This window comes from Kryptolebias marmoratus, linkage group LG12 (assembly GCF_001649575.2).
Source record: "Kryptolebias marmoratus isolate JLee-2015 linkage group LG12, ASM164957v2, whole genome shotgun sequence".
Classification (NCBI taxonomy): Eukaryota; Metazoa; Chordata; class Actinopteri; order Cyprinodontiformes; family Rivulidae; genus Kryptolebias; species Kryptolebias marmoratus.
In genome coordinates this window covers 11435857-11460696 of record NC_051441.1, presented here as the reverse complement: position 1 = coordinate 11460696, position 24840 = coordinate 11435857, and the positions used below count along the sequence as shown (strand labels likewise).

The 24840-nt window shown below is 42.9% G+C and overlaps 1 protein-coding gene across 2 annotated transcripts; it reads left to right on the top strand.

Moving 5' to 3' along the window:
* The first annotated feature begins 197 nt into the window (after nucleotides 1-197).
* grid2ipa (glutamate receptor, ionotropic, delta 2 (Grid2) interacting protein, a) lies at nucleotides 198-24826 on the top strand. 2 transcript variants are annotated; one of them, XM_017421809.3, is made up of 23 exons: nucleotides 198-658; nucleotides 1787-2040; nucleotides 3578-3910; nucleotides 3989-4143; nucleotides 11885-12157; nucleotides 13077-13162; nucleotides 13313-13382; nucleotides 13837-14133; nucleotides 14604-14755; nucleotides 14923-15075; nucleotides 15787-15893; nucleotides 16019-16166; nucleotides 16647-16975; nucleotides 17741-20026; nucleotides 20385-20472; nucleotides 20794-20877; nucleotides 21021-21217; nucleotides 21295-21450; nucleotides 21607-21693; nucleotides 21825-21954; nucleotides 22127-22245; nucleotides 22324-22488; nucleotides 22921-24826. In XM_017421809.3, the coding sequence occupies exons 1-23, from the start codon at nucleotides 577-579 to the stop codon at nucleotides 22999-23001; spliced, it is 5832 nt and encodes a 1943-aa protein (XP_017277298.1). In that variant the 5' UTR covers nucleotides 198-576; the 3' UTR covers nucleotides 23002-24826. The 2 variants fall into 2 exon arrangements, with proteins under 2 accessions (XP_017277298.1, XP_017277297.1); XM_017421808.3 differs by having other exon boundaries at nucleotides 17729-20026.
* The last annotated feature ends 14 nt before the right edge of the window (nucleotides 24827-24840 follow it).

Below are 24840 nucleotides of genomic sequence, written 5' to 3'. Positions count from 1 at the left end.
CAGACACTATAATCAGAAGTGTCCCTGCCTGGTGCAGCACACATTTTCTGGGTCATTCCTCGGCCCTCTGAGAGGGCTTCATCCACATGAGCAACAGAGGGAGACAGAGAGAGAGCTGGTGGGAGTGAGAGAGGGAATGGTATTTATAGAAAAATGGGGCTTCGCAGTACCTTTTCTTGCTATGAACCATTTCAGGAGCAAGTGAGTTTGTCCCAGTTTCGTGCTCGCTGCTCAGCCATAGGGGTTTGGACTGAGGCTGAGGCTGGTCAGCCTCACCCAGGATGGGGAGCCTGACTCTTCCGACGCTCTCCTCTGACCTCCATCGGCTCAGCTCTTCACTGCTGGTTCTCTGACTGACCGTCAGAGGACACTTCGGCCCTCGTACCTGACAAATGTGAGCCTTCAGGTCCACTGTTACTGCTCGGGTTGGGTGGAGGCTGTAGGAGGCGGTGAGTTGGTCCAGGTGAGGAGCGGCACGAAGGGTGTCTGAGGGGCGCTCCTGGGCTGCTTCGACCCCCAGGCTGGGGGTGAAGAGGAAGGCTGGCTGGAACGTGCCCTGCAGCAAGCCGGGCGAGGATGAGGCGTTTCCTGAGCAGAAAGGGCCGCTTCTCCCTGCGCCAGAGCAAGTCCGGAACCCGGAGTGCCTCCAAAGATTTCTGTGAGTCCGTTTCTCTGGATTGAACATTTTGACATTTTGTTCCTGATGTACCTTATTTGCTCTAAATGCAGACAGAGCAGACTAACTGGGTCGCAGGCTGGAGAAATCAGGACAAAAAGAAGTTGGATAGGATGAAAAGATGGTTGCAGCTTCTTGTCAGTGAAATCTATTTTAGATTTGATGCTTTTCTGCAGTCTGACACCCAAGTTCTGCCACTCTAAGCCTTGGATGGATGTTTTATTCACTCAGTCTCTTTGTATATTTAGCCCTTTGCTTCAGTCAAATCTGATTTGTCCGTTTTCTATTGAAACACAACTGACCCCCCCCCAATTCTTTCTTAGTCTTTTGTTCTTTCTTATAATTAGGGTTTTCTTTGTCTTTGTGTCTGCCGTTTTAGATTTTGCCTTGTATAATTTTCATTTTTGCATTCACACTTTTCCTCCTAGTTGCCTAATTATATTTTTCTGCTACGTTCTCAACATGAGTACGACATTGATGCAGGGCACAGTCACTGAGCTGCAGCCTGCCTCATTTCAAGCAACCCTGCAAAACAAAAATGAAAAATGCAAAAGAAGAGCATGAGACAAAGAGACTGGAACAAGAGATTATCATGAATAATTTTAGGAGGAAGTGCTTTAATGCAGAAATTTTCAGTGTGATAACTTTGCCAGCACACATAAATATAAAATGTACTGGCGTGCCTGTGATCTCCTCACATACTGTATGTCTACATGACTGTATTGTAGAGAAGAAATCAAATGGGTCGACTGGGACGCTTTCCTGCAGCAGAGGAATGAGGCCAGTGACCAGGGGAAGGCCGGCGGTTCAACATGTGGTCTAGATACCAACGGTCACAAATAACGTCCTTCAGTTTATTTCTTCTTGTTTCGATTTGACTCAGGAAATCTATCTTTTAGGTCAAATCTTTTTCTCTTAGGTTTTCCTGCCTCCACATCCTGGCATCTTGCTGCCCCAAATCCCCAATGAGTGATTTAATCACTGCATCTTTAATTAGCAGTGTTTGTTTTTATAACGGGCATCTGTTGCAGTCATCATTTGTAAAACCATTTAGGAAACATGTTAATGATCTGTTATTTTGAACCTCTTCATGCTTCGCTCGTCTTTCAGTCCTCGGCCTCCCTGCCACCAACCAGAACTGGCCAGAGGCCTTTGGCTTCCGCCTAGGAGGCACCGGGCCCAGTTACATCCTGTCCGTGGTGGAGGGCAGCAGCGCCTACCTTGCCGGCTTACAGCCGGGTGACCAGGTGGTGGACATCGAGGGCCAAGACGTGACCAACCTCAGCACACCTGCTCTGATCGCTCTGGCTCAGACCCTGAAGACGGTACCGCCCAGCATTGGTGTGGTGTCACGGCTCGAACAGGTCAGTAACTCACATTTTTGGGTTTCAATTAAAACCCCCAATTCCAAAACCGTTGGGACATTGTGTAAATTATAGATAAAAACAATACAGTTATTTGCAAATCTCATACACACATAATTTATTCATAATGGAAAGGGGTAAACATATCTCAAACAAGGAATTGTACTTTTTTTTTTTAATAACAAAGATAGTTTTGAATTTGATGGCAGCATGTTTACCACGATGAAGCATCTGGTTATCTTTTACCCACAGGAGCTGAGGAGAGCAGCTGCTGGAAGTTTTTGGAGTAAATGTCCCATTCTTGTCTGATGGAGGATTATAGCTGTTCAACAGTCCCGGGGCTTTGCAGGATTTTGTGTTTCATGATGCGTCAAATGTTTTCTATTGGTGAGAGGTCTGGGCTGTAGGGAGGTAACTCCTCATTGAAGCCATGTTGTTGTAATGGATGCAGTCTGCTTTTTGTCAATGTCTTGCTGAAATATTCAAGGCCTTCCCTGAAAAAAGATGTAGTCTGGATTGAGGCAGATGTTCTGGAACATGTATATACCTTTCTTTATTGATGGAGCCTTTCCAGATGTGTAAGCTGCCCATACCATAGGCACTAATGCATCCCCATACCATCAGAGAGGCAGGCTTTTGAACAGGCTGGATGGTCTTTAGTATGGAGGAAGCGGTGTCTATGGTTCCCAACAAGAATTTGAATTTTGGATTTGTGTGACCACAGAACAGGTTTGGTTCAGAGAAGATGGCGGCGTTACTGGATGATGTTCACACCTGGCTTCTTCTTTGCATGTTAGAGCTTTAGCCTGTATTCATAGATGGTTCTGTGAGCTGTTTCTACAGACAGTGATATGTGGAAGTGTTCCTGAGTCCATGCTGTGATGTCCAGAACAGAATCAGACCTGTTCTTAATGCAGTGGCCCCCGAGGGCCCGAAGATCACGAGCATCCATTATTGACTTTCAGCCTTTTGTCCTTTGAGCTCAGAGATTTCTCCAGACTCTTGAAATCGTTTGATGATATTATGTAGATAACTGTAGATCATAGAACATTCAAAGTCTTCTCAATTTTCTGTTGAGGAACAATATTTTGAAATTGTTTTACTATTTTTAAGCAGTTTTTTTACAGACTGGTGAACCTCTGTCTATCTTTACTTTTTAGAGATTCAGCCTCTAAAATGCTGTTTTGTTACCCAGTCCTCTTACCGACCTGTTGCTAAATAACCTAATTATTTCAAAATGCTCTCATGGTTGTTTCTTGTTTGTCCCACTTTTAAAATTTTTTTTTCAACTTTTGTTGCCCCTGTCCCAACTTTTTTGGAGATCTAAATTAGAGTTTTTTTCCCGCAAATTTCTTAGTTTTAATGTTGATATGTTGACTATGTTTCATTGTGAATAAAGTATGGGTTTAGGAGAATCATGACATTCTATTTTTATTTACATTTTACACAACGTGCCAGCTTTTTCAGAATTTGGGTGATAGTATAAAATTGGTAGAATGTACACTCATGTGGCAAATATTCTTTTACTCTTTTTCAGATTGACATCACTCCAGGCCCAGACGGGCGTTTTGGCTTCACCATCGTGGGAGACAGCCCTCTGATGGTCGAGGAGTGCATGCCCGGGGGGCCGGCGGCACACAGCGGCCTCAAAGTTGGAGCCTACGTCATGGAGGTCAACGGTATCCCTGTGAAGCACCACGAAACGGCAGCAGCCATGATCAAAGCGGCGCAGGGTCGACCCCTGCGTCTGGGCGTGCTCACTATGGCTCGCCGAAACAAGCGTCTGAGCAGCAGCATGAGGGTGCTGTCGCAGAGCGGAGACAGCGTCAGGGAGAGTCGCGCTCACAAGGCCATGGAGTTCAACAAGAAGGTGGGCGTGATTTTGGAAATCCCGTATTCTCGTTGCTGCTCTTTATGACGAACGTTAGCCTTATTTTTCCTCCATCAGGTGGAGGAAGTGCTCGGAGAGGAGCCAGATGTGAAGGAACAGCTGTTTGACGTGCTCAAGCAGTACGCCTCGGAGAGGGATGTGGAGAGTCTGGCTGAAGCCCTGCCTGACATTTTGATCACAGAAGAGCATCAGCAGCTGATCGACAACGTCAGGTAGCCAAACATTCTGTAAAACAAAAACATGTGCAATTAAAGGCTGAGCATTCCTTGTTGTGAATGACTCTCAGCTACTACCACACCAAAGTTTAGCTCAGCATCTGTAAAAAATGACAAAGGTATAGTCATTTTGTGCTGGTTAATGTTGATTAGCTGTAGTGGCCATCTTGAATTGGGATAACTCCAGAAGTTAATCAGTTGTAGATGTGCATTTAGTGATTACTTCCTGAATGTTTTATTAATATTTGTGTTGTGGACAGACACACAGACATGGGCAATAATAATAAATAATGAAGTCAGAGTCACAGGTTAAGTTTATACGTTGTGTTGAGGGTCTGCAGCATCAGCTTTATTGATTACCCAGCTCTTTAGTCCTTCTAAGGATGATTGAATCTGTTTCTTATGAAGAGAAACTAAAGTTCTGTTACTTCTGGTGTCACTGATGCATATACATGTCAGGACAGTGGGTTGGATAGGGTATACATACTGAAGAGTTGTCCTTGCGTGCATTATTGGTTTAAAAAATAAATAAAAAACAAAAAATCAGAGTTGATGACTTGAATTGAAGTTGCTGTCATTGACCAAACAAGCTGATCTTTTTTTCAGCTTTGTTACTGCGTTTTTTTAACACTTTTTGTTGTAAATGTTTAACAAAACTCAGCTTCTCTGGCTTAGTTTCCGAGTAACCCTGTGTGTGTGTGTTTATGAATAAATTATCAACTGTGTCATGATCCCGAACTGTCTTTCAGGGAGATTTCTGTTATAGTGCAAAACAATGAAAGCAAAAACTGCCTCATTTTCCAACAAAATCAATAATTCAGAGCCCCCCTTCACTGTTGTCCTGTGAAATCTGCAAGAGGAGTCTGACTTGGTATCAACCACTGGCTCTCTTCTGCGGGTGTCTGAATGTCACTTTTCTGTGTTTCACCTTTCAGCAAATGTGCCAAATGGTTCGAAAACTCACGACCACGTATCGCATTTCCTCCTCCTCAGCGCTGATTGGACAATTAAAACCCACAACACAAAACCGCTGCTCACACATGCAGTTCTTTTTTAGTCTCTTCTCTCTGTCTTTGCTTTCATTCTGACTTTCTCTCAGTTGATCTCCTTCTTCCTCATTTCTCCCTGTCAGCTGTGATTCTCCCAGTGATACAATTCTTTTATTCATTTATTTATTTTATTTTTTGGCGGATGCTCCCTCCTCAGCACACAGCTCATAGCCGCTGCAGACAGCTTGCTGCTGGTGCCTGAGACGTGCACACATACGGACACAGAGAGAATCATGCAAATGCTTCTTCTCTCCCAAAACGGCACAGTTTCATACTCATTTTGAAGTTTTCATGCTGGAAGAAATGATGAGCTGCTGCCTGAGGTGAGTACCGCAACAACAGCTTCAGCCTCTTTTGTTTGACAGTTGCATGTAACCAGCTCTGAAGTTTGCTGTCAGGGCTGTGAAATGTGGCTGTTTTTTGTTAAGATGTCCTAGCAGATTTGCTTCAGTCATTGAGCATTCTTACAGCTCATTTCTTTGGTGGACAATTAGTTTTTTTCTCCAACTAAAGACACAGATGCTGTCCAATTTTCTCAGCTTCCTAGAATGCGGCTCCTTGATGTTATGTCCTCTTTTTCATACAAATATTTGTAATGTTTGTTTTGCATAGGAGTAAATTATAAGCGCTGCTGTCTTTTTGTTGTTTTGGCCGCTAAAAAAATTAAACTACCCGTCTCAATCAGTGTTTTGGAGAAACCACTGATATCATTTTCCTGCTGGTGTCTTTATCTCAGGTTAGCTTTATCTTTGGCATGACAACCACCATCGCCCATGTTTCTCTGAGGTTGAAGTGTTAGTCATTCCAAGCAGCACTTTTTTTAGTGTACAGATTTTATATGATATTATTTTAAAAATATTACAGTTAAGGAAAGCAGCTTGTTGGGATAATTTGGTTGCTCATGAGCCATGCCCCAGTGTGCCTCAGGGTGTTGTGTTGGTGTAAATAGTTTCCTCTGATTCTGACGTTGAGATACGTCAGCGATCCAGAGAAATGTGTGAATATACTCAGTTCTTGTAGTGCGTAATGACGAATCTTAAATCTTGAAGTTAAAAGGGGGATGATACCAAAATATCTACAACCGATTTACAGCGCCCTCACTTTGTCAGAATTAGGATTTTATGACTGCAAGACATCGGCTAAAATAAAAAACACTGTCTGATCATTGGAGTAAATGACTGCAGCAAGATGTCAAGTGAGAAACACCTGACATCAGCACAAAAAAGGAAAGATAATTAGTAAGGAGGCACAATATTAGGACATGATGCTATTGTGATATTGTTGCCAAATTTTATGATGACAATATCATCTGCAACAAACCCACATTTTCCTCACTCTTCCTCTGTCATCAGGACAATCACAACACTTCTCATGTGCTTTAGCATTTTGGCCAATGTCATCTTAACTTCCTGGCTTGTACCATCGGGTTGGCAAATCTGTTCACGTGCAGTTTGTGTCTACAGTTTATTGAAGCGTTTTACTATATTGACTCTGCCGTGACGATACATTTCTTATTCAATGAGCTTCATTATGATCTGAGTGTCAGAGTGTTTAATGTGTGGAGAGTCAAAGTGTCTGCAGATGACGTTGGATGGCTCTCTTTTGTTTCTGCACCGACGTCTCTCTGTGTTTGAGCCACCCGATATGCCAGTGCCTTCTCCTCAATCATTGTCGCTTCCTGTCACCGTCTTCAGTGACACCGTCTGCACACAGATGTGAAAACTCTCCCACCTCCTCAGTCTGTAACGTGAGGACTGAGACAGTCAGGTGACCAGATGACTTTATGAAGTTACTACTTCTACTACTTTTATATATATATGTATATATATATATATACAGTATAAATCTCAAAAATCTTGATCAGCTGGATTACGCTTGGGATGTGTTCTAATTTTAGGCAGCCTACTTCTTTGAATAAACTCCTTTTTTTAGGTTTCTGAATCACTTGTTGGTGTCAAATTAAAACCTGGAGGTCAGCAAGTGTTTGAATTTGTCACAGAAGTTTGTGTGGATCACTAGAGGCAACTGTTAAACACCTCTAAGGTCTATTATGTTTTAATCATTCTATTTTTAAAAATTATAATGACCCTTTATGTTTAAGTCTTGACAGTGTTTCTGTATATGAACTTTAAATACTTGAATTAATTAAAGACCTGGTGTTCCCTAAAGGGTAATATGCATTTGCTTTGCCTTTCAAGCCAGAGTTTCAAACTAATAATTTTGATCAAACCTTGACAGTGATGTTTTGGGTGATCTCACATGTTACAGTGAGATCTGACCCATTCTGTTAGAAGTGTGTTGGGAATGACTCTCAGCGACTACCACACCAAGTTTTAGCTCAGTATCTGTAAAACTGATGAAGCTGTAGCCATTTCTGAGCCGGCTAAGGTTGATGAGCTGAACTGGATTGACTTCAGTTGGGTTGGTTTCTTGAAAGTTTCATTCAAACCCGTCCTATAGTTCATCAGATATTTTGCTAACAGACACAGCTCTCCTTTTATCTTTTGGGGTTGCAGGCAATAATTACACAAAGATGTTTCCACTTTGGGATTTAAGGATGCTGAAGTGTTTCTTTTTTTTGTTTTGTGTTGTGAGACTGTCGTTTTGAGCAGAGGGAGTTTGTGGGGTGTGGATAGATGTCAGAATGCAGAAGAAATCAGATTTCTTGATTTGTCAGAGAGAAACAAAGCTGTCAAAGCTCCTGCACGTCTGCTTTACGCGTATCTGTTTCCTGCGTGGATCCAGTCGTGGAGCTGACCTGCCTATGGAGCTCCTCTGGGACTCTCCTCTCTCCCTCCTCACTTTCTCCTCTCTTCATCTCATTCTTTCCTTCCCCCTCTGAGAGACCGGAAGATTTGTCAGTCACTACCTCTGACTGCTGAATGATGGTGATCAGGATTACCGTCCAGCTGTGGGGCAAAAAGACCGGCTCGTGTCGGCGCTGACCTTTTGCCTCTCCGGTAAAACAATTTCAAAATGGGATCACTTACGGATGAAGAGCGGCTGACGATGATGCACGAGGATGTCACGGAGGTGTGGAGGGATGTAAATCACATCTACTCATATAGTTTGCTCCCTCTCTCTGATTTATTTACTCCCTTTCTTGGTTTGCCTGCTTTCCGAGCCTGCAGTCAGTGCTTTTGAAGATCCAGGACACCTTCCTGCTTCCGCTCTTTCTTTTCTTTTCTCCTCTCCTTTGTCTGGAAAAGTTGTTTGAACTACATGGAGACTTTTTGTGACAGTGGAGACATGTTTGCGTTGCTAAATTGAGCTGAAACTCTTCCTTTAAAGCCCCGAAGAGCCATGGGAAGAGATAGGAGCGTTTCCAGGCACTTTCGGTATGACTTTCCTTTGATTTAGGTAAAGCCGGCCGTGTTTTAAATTGTTAGTTGCAGATTTTATGTGCACTGTAGCTGCACGCTGTTGTGGAACTGCATTAATCAGGGTTTGCTCTGATGGTAGCTGTTGTCTTTCTTTTAAAAGAAAAAATACTGTCATCTAAACCTGATTCTAGCATGTTAAGCAGAAGAAAACTCCTACTGAGCGTGCTCTGAAAAGCCATCAGAACTTATTCTTATTTTTCACTTCCACCCTTTAGATTTCACTCCTCCATGTCTCTTTGTGTTTGCACATTCATGCTTGGCCCCGCCGTCAGATTGGCTGATCAGAAGTGGGTCTGATCATAATGGATCTTGCGATGAGTTTCCCAGTTGATTGCGCTTGTCATTCATCCTTCTGTGCATTGTGTCCCTGATCCACCCCTCGCTCAGACCCAATTATAGAGTTCTCTTGCCCTCTTTCTAATTGAGGACATCACAAAACCTACATCCAACTCCAATGCAGGAGGAACTTATTCGTGGGAATATAATGCGAGGGAATATATCAGTTGTGGAGGTGGAGAAAGTTGAGGTTGAGGAAGGGCTCATGCATGATGAGCGACCCTGTACAGTTTGTCCAAGCTGCTCTGAGGATGTACGAGTGTTTTTCAGGAAGGTTTTCTGGCCTACATAAGCCACAGACGACACAGCTTCGTTCCCAGCATGACCCTGGCCTAGAAAGAGTTTCACTTTCCTCTTTTCTTTTTTCTACTCTCAAAACTTTTGGATTTGTCTCCATCACTTTAATGCCATTCTTATCCCATCGGCTCATCAATTTCTTCAATTTTTTACTCCACTTTGACTGCATATGTGTCTGTAAATGTGGCTTTTTTTGAGCTATTGTGTTAAAACAATATCTCAAGACCCTGTCGCTGCACGGAGCAGCCTGGTGCTCCAGACGGCCACCCCTCAGGCATCCAGGGACGTGTCGACCGTTTGCTGCAAAACTGCGAAAGCACTTAATCACTGTCACCTGCGGTACATGCACAAAGAGCTCCCTTGGATTTTAATTTCCACAGATCTGCCCGCTGTCAGCACACGAGCACAGATCAGTGCAGCTCATGGATACATTTATGCATTATTTGTTGGACCAATGCAACAGCACAACATGTTTAATGTCTTACTTACCATTTACTTGAGGTTTGTGGAGACTTTCTGTCATTTTGGTGGGGTTATCTGCTGCAGAGCACAACTACAATAAACATCAAGTGTCAATCAGTTGGCAAACAAACATCCTCTGTGAATCAGCAGTTATTTAGGGATTCCCCTGATGATTGTAACTCACTCCATGGGACTGCAGACCGGGAAAAACTGTACAAGATACAAACTGTAGTGTTGCTGCTGAGCTACATTTGTGATTTTCCGCCACAAATAAGATTCAGCTTTACGCTAAAATCGAACACAAGCATTAAAGTCTTAGATCAGAGCTTCAGAACTGGGGTTCTGTGGGAAGATTATGAACAATTAATATCTTACCTGTTGTAGGTAACTCTTTGAATGACCTCAGTTTGGGGAAATAGGGTTTAATTCAGACCAGATTGACAAGCTAATGGCTAGTCCATGCGGGACCAGCACTTGCTGCCATTGTTTCATAGATGTTCACGCAAACACTATTCTACAAACCTTTATACTGCCATCAATCTGAAATTGCATGATTATTTATATGAATTTCTAAGGTCAAATAGCGGCAGTAGCAGCTGGCTGTAGCACTTCCTCTGCACCTCACAATATTTCTGCTATTATCAACATGTAATGCAAAGCTGACAGAAAAATAAGGGTTTACAACATGGTGGTTGCTTGATCCACTATGAAACCTCTGGGACAGGAGTTGGTCTTGGACTTGCTCGGACTAGCCGTTAGCTCATCAATCTGGTCAGAATTAAACTCTGTTTTTTTTAAAAACTGTGGTTGTTCTAAAAGGTATCTGCAGCAGGTAAGATATCAATTGTGCATACACGTTCCACTGTCTTCCTAGCCTTCCTTTGTTGTGGGTTTTGGTGCACAAACGGCTAAACGTTTGCCGAGTCACGTTGGTCGTGATAAGCCGTCTTCAAATGCGTTTGTTTCCCTCAGAGAGACAGCTGAGAACCACCCAGAGCTTGGTGCTGTGTATATGGAGGCACACTACAGTGTAACTGGCACATTCTGGAAAACCAAAATAGTTTTTGCTCCTCTGCGCGGCGAGAGGACCCAGGAGACAAGAAGATATACAGCCGAGAGATCTGCTGAGAATTGAGGCAGCGCAGTTTTAGGATGTGAAGTTAGCAGTCTGTGTCCCTCAAAAGGGTTTTCAAAACCATTTATGTAAATCCGCCGTCTTTTTCTGGGTCATTTCTGTGGTTTTTTTGTTGTATAGTTTTTTCTTGCAGTTGCAGATAATTGGCAGAAGTGAAACAGTGTGGAGCAGACAGCTCAGCTCTGAAGGTAGATAATGAGAGCAGGCGTTTCAGGCTTTCACTGGCAGATGTCAGGGTTGAGCTTTAGTCCCTCCGAATCAGGCTTTTCTTTTTTTTTCATCCCAATTGTCGACTCATGTTGTTGGATAATCAAGCAGGGAGAAAAGTGTCATTGAAGGCAGCATTACTATTTTTACTTGAAAGCTCCAAGAGGTTTGATGCAGTATTTGACAAATAAGTGCCAATCGACACTTTCTTTTTCTAGTTTCTATTTATATGAACTGGACTCCACATTTTCATCTGCAGCTCACCAAATATTGCAAACTATAATGTATTTTCAATGCATCTAATATGTTTTTCCTTAGGAGGAACAAAACACTGGGAGGTAATTTTGGAAGGGGGAAAACAGCACTGGCAGGGGGAGCGGCGTGCTTTCTCCCAGGAGTGGTTCTGGCACAGAACTTCCTCCTTTTTACATTTATTAGCTGCGAGCTGTCACTGATCCTGGACGGTCCTACCTCCAGCTGCTAACGTGATCACACAACAAAGCTCTTCTCTCGTTGCTCATAAACACTCACAAAAAGAAACAAACGTTGGACTTGGTTTTTTTTTTCTACCTGCGTCTGTCATCTGCTGAGAGGATATGGACTGAACTATTTTTGAACCAATTAGGTGGATCTAAAACTGTACTGCATCAGAACAAGAATCCATTTGTCTGTTAGTAACTTTAGACGATGGAGGATTCTAAAGATTAGGGGAGACGTTTGAATTTTGGGGAGAATTTGGGCTGCAGTGCTGATTAGCTTCGACTTTCTTGGGTTTTCTGATCAGGACACTGCCCCTCATCTCATCCTGCATTTTCCTTTTTTTTCCCCCATCAAGCTGAGATTGTGTCTGATTGCTCGATGTTTGCCAGGATCTTCATTCCCAAGAAGCACCGGGAGCGCTTTGACGAGGTGGTCTCTCAGAGCTTGATGAGCCGGTTGAAGGGGCGGAGCTTCAGTGACCCCAGCCGCAGCCAGTTTCGCCGCAGCCGAAGCGAGGATCACCCCGAACGTCTCCTCGTCTCCACCCGAGCCAGCTCAGTGCCGCGCACCCACGCAGAGGAAGGCGTGCCCCCCCCCGCCAGAGGCATGCGCAAGACCACCTCCCTCATAGCTGGCCACTCTGGTGGCTCCACTAACTGCAGGTCTGTGTAGGCCAGGTCAAACACCTGGAAAAAGAATAATTTTATCCTCTCATCTGTGTATTTAGGCCTTCAAGCCTTTTTAATCAGCACATCATGTTTACATCTGGATTTTATCTGTTCATTTCAGTACCTTGTTCTGTCAGTTTGACACTATTTTGTGATCAAATTAAGTTATTAGTTAAGAACTTCATTACAAAGTAATGTTTAATGAAAATTTCACAAATGAATCAGTGATAGATGTCATCTTTGTTCTTAAATGTTTTTAGTTTAATAAGTAATAAGTAATTCAGTCCTTTTAGTCCATTTATCAGTTTTACTAAACTTGAAGGCAGCTCTTTAAAGTTGAAACAATATGTTAGATTTTAAAGTGTAGTTTAGAAGAATGTTCTCCTAAATTACATATTCTTTTCCCCTTGTTTAAATAAATTTTAAGTTTTCTGTTTAAGAAAGTAAAGATCATATGTGACTGGTAACATGTTGGCTTTTAAGTGTGATTAAAATCAGTGTTAATGTAAAACTTTTTTGACACTTCTCTCCGTTCTCCAGCTTTCTAATCTTTCTCCCCATTTGGTTACTTAAATACTGAACACATTAGTTATGATCATGATCGTGATCATGATTGCAAACATCCTGTCACCATCATTTTATTCTAAGCTTGTTTTTGGTTCTGGCTTACAAAGATGCTGTTTATGCATGATGTAATTTTAGATAAATTAAACTATTATACTAAGGTGTTTGTAACGAGTGGTAATGACTTGTTTTTCATTTTCTGATTTTTTATTTTTTGTGCTCACATATCATAAATACTAACTTTAATATTTATCAGACATGTTATCCTGTACTTGATATTTAATTATTATTTACATTTTTGCAATAAAAGGCCTCAAATAATAATCAAAGCTTAAACTTGTCTCTTTAGGACAGTGAGAGTTTGTAAGGGCAACATGAGCTTTGGCTTCACTCTGAGAGGCCACGCTCCCGTGTGGATCGACTCGGTGATCCCTGGTGAGTTATAAACATGCGCTTTTGCATGATTTCTCCCTTTTCTTTGCAGTATGGTAACAGTTACCAGGACTCCACAGTCTTTTTTTTTTAAGCTGCGCTTCCCCTGTGGCATCAGCTCATTCTTTCTTTCGCCTGTTTTCTGTCCTTCAGGAAGCCCTGCAGACAAGGCAGGATTAAAACCAGGAGACCGGATCTTGTTTCTCAACGGCCTGGACATGAGGTCGAGCTCCCACTCGCATTACCTGCACAAAAATCATCCATGTGAACAATGTGTTTTTAATTATGTCTAGTTTCTAATGTAATTTCACTGAAAATGAGCAAAGACTAGATAAAAGGTAAAAAAAAGTCTCAGAGTGTAAATGTTGTCCTGCTTTTTGAGGTCTTCTATTGTCTTTTAGAGCTTCCAGCCACTGAAGGGAGTAGAAATCTTGTTTCTGATGCAACATTTGATTCTAAAAATAGTTTAAGTTAAAAGACGTAATAAAAAAAAGTTCATCAAAGAATGTTTGCACTCTTGCACGTCTCTTGTCTTCTGCAGAATGCAGAGTTTGTCATTACTTGAGTGCTGTTCAGGTGTAAATAATATAATATTTAATTTCTTTGTCGTAAAGTTGTTTTTTGGGGACATTTTTATATTAAATATCCAGTTTAAATCAACTTGTGTCTATCTGCAGGACCTCCTCCCATGAGAAAGTGGTGTCCATGCTGCAGGGAAGTGGGGCGATGCCCACCCTGGTGGTGGAGGAAGGCCCGCCCACTTTCGCTCTGACCGAGCAGGACCTCACAGCGGGTGGCGTGCCCCCAGAACGCGCCCGCTCTCCGGTGCTCAGCTCCCTGCAGTGGGTGGCAGAGATTCTGCCCCCCAGCATCAGGGTGCAGGGCCGCACTTTTGGCCAACAGCTGGAGCACCTGCTGACCATCCAGGAGAGGTACATCATCTGCAAGGCCCTGGAGAACTTCTTCCAGCACCGGTGAGGGGCCAGAAGTGGGGAGGATAGACACGAGGCATCAAAAACTGTTACTGTTCATAACTTTATTCTGCTAGATTTTGTTCTGCACAAGATGAATGAATTGTATATGAGCTGTCATTAAATTCTTAAATAGAAAACTTGAATGTTGCTGTAGGTGGTGCAGTTAGACTGAGAGGTTTTAGCGGTTGTCTTGAGATTTAAAGCAGATACCAAAATGTGGTCTTTTTTTCATATTTTATCGCTTTGATAATCTTTTTCAAACCTCTTGTTTCTGTGTTAGTGTTGCTTTTTTCTCTGCCACCATATTTTTAGCAGTTTTTGTTTGTTTTTTAGAAAAGACACCTGTTTTATATGTGCCATGTTCTCTCATAGGGACAAAAGAACTGATTGTAAAGACCCTAATTAATGTGACCTCTTCACTGGGCAGTCAGGTGATCTGTGTCACCTTGCCTGTGTTTCCATGGCAACAGGAATGTTGACACGCTGATCGTGGATGTGTTCCCGGTGCTGGATACCCCGGCCAAGCAGGTGATCTGGCAGTTTGTTTACCAGCTGCTGACGTACGAAGAACAGGAGCACTGCCAGAACAAGATTTCTCGTTTTCTTGGCTTCAAGGCGCCAGGTGAGAGTTTCCTGTTGCCTTCTTCAACGTGTCTGTGACTCGTGGACACTGTCGGGCGAATATCATGAGCTATGATGGGGGTTTGTAAATCAAAGTAAATCAGTTGTTCACTGCTGCATGTCTTCGTGTTCTGTTTCCTCTTTTGTCAATATGTTTGTGTGTTCCAGTTCCACCTCCACCTCCCCCTCCTCCGGAGCCAGAGCCGGCCCCCGAGCCCCATCGCCGCAGCAGCTCCATGAGGGTGACAGGGACCACATATAGGAGCAGTGTGAGGGGACGTAGCTCCGATGACCTGGTCATTGGCACACACTTAGGCTTGGGTACTGAAAGTCAAGATCTTAGTCATCATCAGTAGAAACAGTAACGCTGTTATCAGTAGGCAGCAGTCAAAGAGGTCTCAGTTTGGAGAATCAGGAAAAAAGTCTCATGAAGAAGTCTTAGCTTATAAGCCTGGGTCGTATTTCATGGCAGATTTCAACAATCTAAAACAAATCCAACTTTAAAGCAGATCAAGAAAACACTGCTATAAATTTCTGCACCACTTTACTTCTGAATCAGTTATACTCTAACCTAGTGTGTTTAATCAGGTCTGTTTTAAAATACGTTGCATTGCACCACTGACTATTTTCCAACATGGCCAGTATTGAGCTCAAATAACCGCGCTAGAAAAACTTCAACTGCTTTGACATTTTTGAGGTTGAAGTGAATGAAATCAGCGCTGGAACAGGCTTCACCTTTTTAGCTATTAGTTTGACCCCTCTGTGAAAATTTCTCCCAGATTCTCTAAACTGAGATTTTGCTGACTTTTATCTGCTGCAGGCAAGATACTGGCTACTCATCACTGCTCCACAGAAAACCACTCCACAAAATTCATACTATCCCTTAAATGTTTTAGTTGTAGTTTTAAGTCTTTCAATGTGGCTAAAATTTATCTAGTTGAACACTAAGAAATAAAAATCCACACCTTGGAAACACATATAGGGGTCAGTCATCTGGGATGTGTTCAAGTCATTCTAAGTTTGTCACCGCAGGCCTCCGTGCAGAGCCGACACAGGAGACAGGTATGAGGTTGGCTCCTGGAGAACGTCAGTCAGGCGATGGTACTTCTCTGCCTGAGACTCCCAACAACCTCACTAATGTATGTACCACAGCCCAGCTTTATGGGAAAACCTAAATAACTCAGCAGATTTCATCATTAGAGTTAGGATGAAAAAGTCCCACTCCGGTGTGTTTTTTTTTTTTTTTTTTTTTAATACATACAAGCTGTCAGCAGTGTACGCTGAACTGGAAAACATGTACTCAGCCAAGAGGTCCAAGTCTCTGAAGAGTCGTCCTCCTCCTGACCCCGAGAGTTTACTGGATATGGACTCTCCATCACGGCCAGAGTCTCCTACAATAAATGCCAACACAGGTAGCTGAATTTTACTCATAGCTGCTGAAATTCAATTAAAAATATATACTCAGCAAAATGAGTTTTTCTGTAATCTATCCTGTGCATCTCTGTGTGAGTTTATTACCGCCTTGTAGGAGAAGATAACAAGTTTAAGAAGTGCTGCATGGCTTGAATAATATCTGGCTCCAATATATCTTCCCGTATTTTGTTTTAAACTGCATTACATTTTGTGAATTTGTGGTGTACATAATCACAAAGCAGGAGAGAGTTTCCAAATAACGCTCTGTTTTGATTCTCGAACACTGATACGCTTTATAAAACAAGGACGGTAGAGGTGGAACTTGAAAACACAACATTAATGCATTCATTCTGTTAATTCCTACATTTCTCAGTGTCATTAGGAAAAGAGTTTTGGCGAATTCTGCATGAAGCATGAGTAAAAGAAAGCAGAGACTTGGCTCTCGGTGTGTAGCTGGACATGATTAATCTTTGTTTCAGGCAGCCGTAAAGGCCCCTCACCCCATTCGTCCTGGCCGGATCCTCTGCCCAGTCCGCCTCCAGCCCAGTTCTACCCGCCGGGGCTGACAAGCCAGACGAGTGGGGAGTCTAACCCCTACATCAGCTTAGACAGCCCCCCTCCCTCACCTCCAGAACCCGACTTCCCATCCAGCCCACCTGTCCGACGCAGCAGCAAGCGGCGCTACACCTTCTCCAAACCTCCTCGCTCAGAGGACACAGACCGCTTTCTGGACGCGCTGAGCGAGCAGCTGGGACAGAGGGTGGCGATTGTCGATGACTTCCTGACCCCTGAAAATGACTATGAAGAGGTAGAGTTACAGAAATACTAAAGAAAATCACTTAAAAGAAATGGCTCATCATTATCAGATGACTCTTGAATTAATAAATGATCTAAAGCTTCTTGCCAATCAAACATGTACAGAATGAAGACTAAGACTAAAACTTCACAACCACACTAAAGCAAAACTAAATTTACAAAAGTATATTTTGTAAATAATATAAAATAAAATCAAACTATATACAACAGATTTATTTGACCAGTATAGTTTATTTTCCTGACTTGACTTTTGTGAGTTTAATCACTCTGACCCTCTATAAATTAAAAAAATATATATGTAAACCAAAAAACAGCCCATCTCTACTCTAATAACATTCAAAACATCTCAGTTTTATTACTTTACATTTTTTATTAAGAGGTTTATTTTATTGCCTAAGACAAGAATCAAACTAAATGCATATGTTTGTCTTATTTACATTTAAATAAGGAGTACACTGGTTCATCTGGGAGAAAGTAAACGATATGTCGTCTTTCTTGTCACAACTGACAAGTGAATGTGTTCAGTTTAGAAAAGAGTATGTAAGAGCTGTTACTTTAAGCAGACTTTAAAGAAAAATCTTGCAAGGTTTAAATAACTTCAATCTGTATACATTTCAAAGGCACACCTTGCTACAGTTTTCAGATATGTTTGAAACATGCAATTTTTGTCTAAAAATCTCAAGCTTTCCAAACGTTTCACTTTGACATTAAACTTCTAATGCAGTGTAATTGGTGTTAATGTCAGGATGTTGTGCAGATGGGCTACCCAGATGAGGACGAGGAGGATAATGAAGACGAGCTCGGGGTGGATGAAGACGAGAATGGAGGATTTGTTGCTCCTGAGCTAAGCAGCCCGAGTGATGTCCAAAGCAGCAGCGGAGAAGAGAACGCCTCCTCCCTCACATATTCCTCATCCTCTGATCACATTCCTCCTCCACCCATGTCACCTCCACCACCCCCACCTGTTCAGTTCAACGACCCGCCTCCCCCCCCTGCACCACCTGCACAGAGTCAATCTCAGCAACAGCAGGAATCTATCAGCTTCTCTCCTGAGCACCTACCAAGAGGATATCTGCCCATCCGCCGGAAATCTGGCCCACCTCCACCACCTCCTCCCCGCAGCAATCCGCCACCAAAACGCCACTCCTTACACAAAGTCCTCCCTACAGGAGACGACCTGCAGGTCCACGCTACCATACAAGAGCTAAAAGCGTACCAAGAGCAACAGGCCTACCAGGAAAGACAAGCTTTTGAGGAGCAGCAGGTATATAAGGAGAGGCAGGCATATGAGGAGCAAAAGGCCTATGAGGAGCAACAACTTTTCCAAGATCGGCAAGAGCAGCAAGCCTTTCAGGAGAAAATATACAAAGAGAGACAAGCTTATGAGGAGCAGAAAGCTTACGAGGAGCAAAAAGCCTTTGAGGAGCAACAAATGTACCAAGAGCAGCAAGCTTACCAAGAAAGACAAGCCTATGAGCAACGTCAGGCCTACCAGGAACAAAAAGCACGTGAGCAGCATCAAGCCTACAAGGAACAGAAAGCATTTCAAGAGCTTCAAGCCTACCAGGAACAAAAAGCATATGAGGAGCGTAGGGCTTTTGAGGAGCGTCAAGCGTATCAAGAGCAACAGATGCAACAGATCTACCAGAGCCACCAGTCGATGCCTGTCCAGCCAACACAGCAGAAAGCCCACTCACCTCTGCCTCACCAACAGCCACACCAGTCTTTACCTCCTCTACCCTCCCAGGACCCCACCCAGCAAAACACTAACCACCCTCTTTATATGATGCGGCAAGCACAGCAGCAGCAGCAGACCCGCCATAGTCTTCACCATAGACGCCTGTCCCGTTCGGCTCCACCCCCACATCAGCCGTCGCCACAGCAACCAATCCACCCCAGCCAGCAAAGTCAGTATCCAGAAGGCATCTACCAAAGTCATCAGGGCGTAAGACCCCAACCCCACCATTCCTCAACAGAGATGCTCCACCAGATGCACCAAGCTCCAGCACACCATTCCTCGTCTGAGATGCTCCAGCAGATGCACCAACCCCACGCCCACTACTCGTCGTCAGAGATGCTCCACCAAATGCACAAAGCCACAGCCCATCATTCCTCCACGGAGCTTTTACACCAAATGCAGCAAATGCACCACTCTTCACCACAGCCTCATCAGATGCATCGAGGGCAACCCCACCACTCGTCGAGCGAGCTGCTCCATCAGGCGTATCAGCCCAAGCCCCATCACTCCTCCACAGAGCTTCTCCATCAGGCTCATCCCATACACCAACCCAAGCCACATCACTCCTCCGCAGAACTTCTGCACGAAGCTCAGCAAGAGCCTGCTTCCCTCCCAGCTCAGCCCAGCCGGGAGAGCCAAACCCACCAGAGTCGCAAGAGCCTTAAAGGTCATCATCAGGCTGACGTTTCAGTGCAGGGAAGACACAAAGACCAGCAGATTCAACAAATACACCACTCACAGCCCACCAAGCCCTCTCCCCAGAGACCCCATTCCATCCAACAGACCCACCATCATCCCAGTACAGCTCAGATCCACCACATCCACCATATGATCCCGCAGCCCCCTCCTCAGGACTACCAGCACCAGATTCATGTTATCCACCCTCCCCAGCAGCCACACAGGCCCCAGCCGCTGCTCACCACCTTTCAGCCCCTCCAGCCCACCCTCTCCACCTTCCAGCCTCTGCCCCAACACCACCAGTCTCAGCAGCAGGTCCAGTCCTCCACCCAAATAGCTCGTCCACATTCGCAGCCCTCGCACCACCTCCTACAGACCCAGCAGCAACCACAATCCCATCCTCACCACAAGCAATCCCAAACCCAGAGTCAGCCCCAGTCCCTCCCTCACTCCCTCTCAGATCCCACGGAGCATCTAGAGCCCCCTCCTCCGCCGCCGTTACCACCCCCCTGCTCCCCTCCGCCGCTGCCAAGACCCAGCCTGTCCAGGATGGACTCCCATCACATGAGTGTGAAGAGGCTGCGCTGGGAACAAGTGGAAAACTCAGAGGGGACTATCTGGGGCCAGGTGAGTTATGTGGGGGTTCTGACATGAGAACTAAGGCTTTAAAAGAATTAAAACAGGACTTAAAATACTCTATTTTTCTAAAGATGACAAGATGCAGCATACAGAATGATAACAGGACCACTTCACTATCCTCCTCTCTGTCTGGAGAGCTCTTTTCTTTGTAGCCGGCTTTAGAAGACGGAGTGACTCTCAGTATTGGTTGTACAGCTTTGAAATACAGTGTGAACATAAATTTGGACACAAATTCCACTAAGTTAACTTTTGAAGGACATTGTTACAATACAAATAAGCTTCAAGTATTTAGCAATTATTTAGCATTATCATCATTAATATTTATTTATTAAATGTATTTTTGTAGTTGGGAGCTAATTCGGACTACGACAAACTGCATGACATGGTGAAGTATTTGGATCTGGAGCTCCACTTTGGGACCCAGAAGGGCTCATGTAAGTACATGTCAAAACATCTGCAGTTCTTTGCATGTTTGTAAACCAAAAAACTAACTCATGTTAGGAATTCTGGCTTAGTCCAAGCCATACACACGCAGTAAATGTACACATTTGCCTGGAACATAAATATCAGTATTTTCATGCATATTGTTCAGATTTTTGTGAAGATGTTTTGTTTTTTTTAAATCATATAATCCATTTGAATAAATTAATAAATGAACTGCATGTATTTATGTTTTAAACTAAATATGAATTTTACTTTTTTTAATCTTTATGCTTAGATTTGTATATTATTTGGGTTTTTAACCACATTTTTAGTGCCTGCTCCAGAGCCTTCCCTAGAAAGTTTCAAGAAGAAAGATGTGATAGAAATCCTGTCCCATAAAAAGGCCTATAATGCCTGTAAGTATAACCATTCAGGTATGTATTTCTCTATATGTTATGTTATTTTTTCTCCCTAACTTTTACAGGCTTTTGAAGAACCCCTAGCAGCCAGAAGCAGCTTTTTCTGTCCAGTAATTTGCTTTTATTTTGTGATCCTTCAGCCATCCTTATTGCCCACCTGAAGCTTTCTCCTGGGGAGCTGCGTCAGGTCCTGATGAGCATGGCCACAGACAGACTGGAGCCAGCTCACATCAAGCAGCTGCTGCTGTACGCTCCCGACGCAGAGGAGGTGAAAAAATACGAAGAGTACAGAGACGACCCCAGCAAGCTCAGCGAGCCGGACCAGTTTGTGCTGCAGGTACAGTCCCGGCAGAGAGCGGGCTTCTTCCTGCTGGATTGTTTGCAGACGGCTGATCTGAGGTTCTTGTTTGTCAGATGTTATCAGTACCAGAGTTTCAGACCCGTCTGAAGAGTCTCCTCTTCAAGTGTTCTCTCCAGGAGAAGACCGAGGAGCTGAGGGGAGCGTACGACTGTCTCATTAAGGCCTCCATCGAGCTGAAGACCAGCAAGAAGCTGGCTAAGATACTAGAGGTGACTTACTGCCCAGACTCAGAGTCTAAGGGAGTCAATGTTACTTTATCAGACATTACGAACAGAAAAGTGTGTGTTCAGTTTGTTCCGTGTACTGGAGCGAGATACAATGTGCAGTTTCTTTTTTTAATCTTGTTTTTTTGGCCTTTTTTGCAGTTTGTCTTAGCAATGGGAAACTATCTGAATAACAGCCAGCCTAAAACCAACAAGACCACAGGCTTCAAGATCAACTTTCTCACAGAGGTACTGTCCAACCCGTGCTAAAAACACGATTTGACACACAAATAAAACTTGATGTTTTGTTTGTTAAACACTTTTTCCCCCTCGTTGTTTTGTGCTTGTACTTTAAATACCTCCACCTTTCCCCTCCTCAGCTGAGCACAACTAAAACGGTTGATGGGAAATCGACGTTTCTGCATATTCTGGTCAAATCTTTGTGTCAACATTTTCCAGATGTGTTGGACTTCTCCAAAGACCTGACCATGGTTTCTCTCGCATCAAAAGGTAAGCAAAAGGTTTCTTGCATCGCATTTTAGGAATATTTGAAGGAACGAACTGAGGGCTTGTTCCATTCAGTACTTTTCTGTTCGACACATCAGGGTTTCATTTTGAATATCCTGCTACTTCTTTTTCTTGTTTTGCTTTTTTTAGTCACAAACTCACACATCTCTTTCAGTGAACCAGAGGACGATCACATCGGATGTGAACGACATTCATTCGATGATTCAGGAAATACGCTCGGCTTGTCAAAAGATGCCTGCGACCGCCGAGGACCGCTTCGCTGTCATCATGAGTGTATCCTTTGAATTAAAAAAAACAAAACAAAAGAAACAAGATGTAAGAGCTTTAGTTTCCTTGACTTTCTGCACACAGAACTTCTTGGAAAACAGTCATCCAGCTCTGCAGTCTCTGGAGTCCCTCCAGCAGAGAGCCATGGAGGAGTTCAGCAGAACTGCCTCGTTCTTCGGAGAGGACAGCAAGTCCACCACCTCTGAGGCATTCTTTGGTATTTTTGCTGAGTTCATGAGCAAGTTTGAGGTAAGCAAGTAAATTAAAGCTATTTTAAGCTAAAGATTACCAAAGTCAAAACTACATGTTGTTCTTGGCATTTTATCAATCTAATTTTACAAAAAACAAAAAGAGCTTTTCTCCGTATTGCTTGTAATGCATCACCTAACTGGTTACAGATAAAGTCTTGTGTTACAGTTTTACTTCCTACATTTCCATTTTTTTTACCACATTTTAAAATATTTTGCATTTATAAACATGTTTCGAAACCTTAAGATTTTGAAAAATCTTCAGATGATATTTAAATTGCAGCAATTTCGGAGCCTTCAGTTTTACACAGAGAAGAACAAATAAGTTTATCAATAAGGACAGATTGATCAACAAGAGTTGAAGCAATAACACAGCTACAGTTAAAAAAACAAACAAAAAAAAAAGCATAATCCTTTTGGTTCTTTACCCCAGAGAGCTCTCAGCGATCAGCAAGGTGCAGAAAACCCAAAGAGTCCCAGAAGTCCCCGTCTGGCGTCCCCGCTGGCCTGGTAACACACACACACACACACACACACACACACACACACACGGAGCTGACCGTAAACTGGACTGTTACAGCATCTGAAACATCACGCACACAGACACACAACGGAGGTACGCACTGACACATACACACATTTAAAGTGCAATACTTAACAAATGAATACTTTCATTTGTACTTAAACAGTGAAAGAAGGAGACAGTTAAATGAAAGACAAACATGTTCTACAGTATGTTAAAGATGTAAACCTTAGGTCTGTGTCAGTGTTGTATTTTAGGGATCAACCTACAGCGAAGCTTCAAATCAGTCACCAGAACACAACCTAACTTTAGTTTCAGTGTATCTGTTCTGTTTGGGAGATAGACCAGTAGTTTAAGCTATATTTCTCTAAGCACCCATGTACTGCCGAATGACAATTATACATGAAAGTCTTCGTGACGTATTAAGACATAGATATATTTAAATCTTGACATAGATAAACTCTTTAATTAAAACATGTTCTCAAAGTTTGTGGTTGAAAAGAAACCACTTTCTTTTTTTTTTCTTGTTAGCTGACATGTTTATATCTGTCAGACACCCACCACATTGAATGTAATAAGATTAGTTAAGAAAATGTCATGTTGTTGATTTCTTTTGAGGCAGGGTTTGTGGAAAAGTTAACATCTTACCTGTTGTAGATAGCTTTTTGAGTGTGGAGGAATAGTTTTACTCTGACCTGGACTGGCGAGCTGAAGGCTTGTCCGGCTATCTGCAGCAGGTAAGACAATACGTTCTCATAAGCTTTCCACAGAACCCCACTTCAAAAGCTCTGAACTATTGCTTTAGGTGAATTCCCATCAGCTGCCCTGATAACAGATAGTTTAACTCAACGCAGTGTTTCTTTGCCTCAGTTTTCAAACTCATTCTCTTGGACGATACATCTTATTTTTACAACTTGCACACACGAGCCCCCGTGTGTGAGTCGGTACGGGCTGTTTGTTTCCACAGGAAGTAATTTCATCTGACTCCACTTATTGGGACATTACTCGCAGACTGCAGTAGTGGGATGATGTGGATCTCGTAGTGCAATAAGTGAATGTTTAGCCGCGCTCCTCTGTTAGATATTGCCCTCATTAAAGTGTAACAGAGATATATTGTGATGACTGTACAGAATGAGACGTGTATGCTGGAAAGTCTGAACCCCCTTCTTCTTCTAGTTTTTTTTTCCCTTTATTCTACTGTCTTTGATTGTATTTTAATGTGTTTTCCGTGTAGAGCATGGTGTTAAACCACTGAGAGGACAGCAATAACCTTAGATTTATGGTGTAAGCAGATTTTCAGACGAATAATATTGCAGCGTACGGTAGTTTCTCCGATCAGTGTTTGTAAGAAAAAAACAATTCTAAGCTTCCAAGTTCAGTTCTTAAGGCGAGTCATTATAAGAGCAACGCTTTAAACTGTTTTAAGCTTTATTTTCTAATGATATACTGGCATAATTTTTCTTTCAGCTTGAATGACAGAATGTAACATTTAAAGCACTGCTGTCCATTTAGGATCTATAAAGTGTAAAATCTGTATTTTGTATTGTAAGAAAACAATTCTGACAAATATAAAGACTTGTGTTGGGTCTGTCTTTGCTTTTTATTGCCTGTTGCCATGAAAGACGGAAAAACATGTAACCGCCTGTGCGTGTTCTTGTTTGTTTACTGTCTGTTAGCAAAATATCTCACGACCCACTGGATGAATTGTAATGAAACTCTCATTGATTATTACTGATTAACTTTTTGAGTCAGTTTAATTAAAAATGGCGACCAAAGCTTCACTGCTTCTTCAAGGAATTCTACTTTTATTTCTTAGTGTTTTGGTTTTTT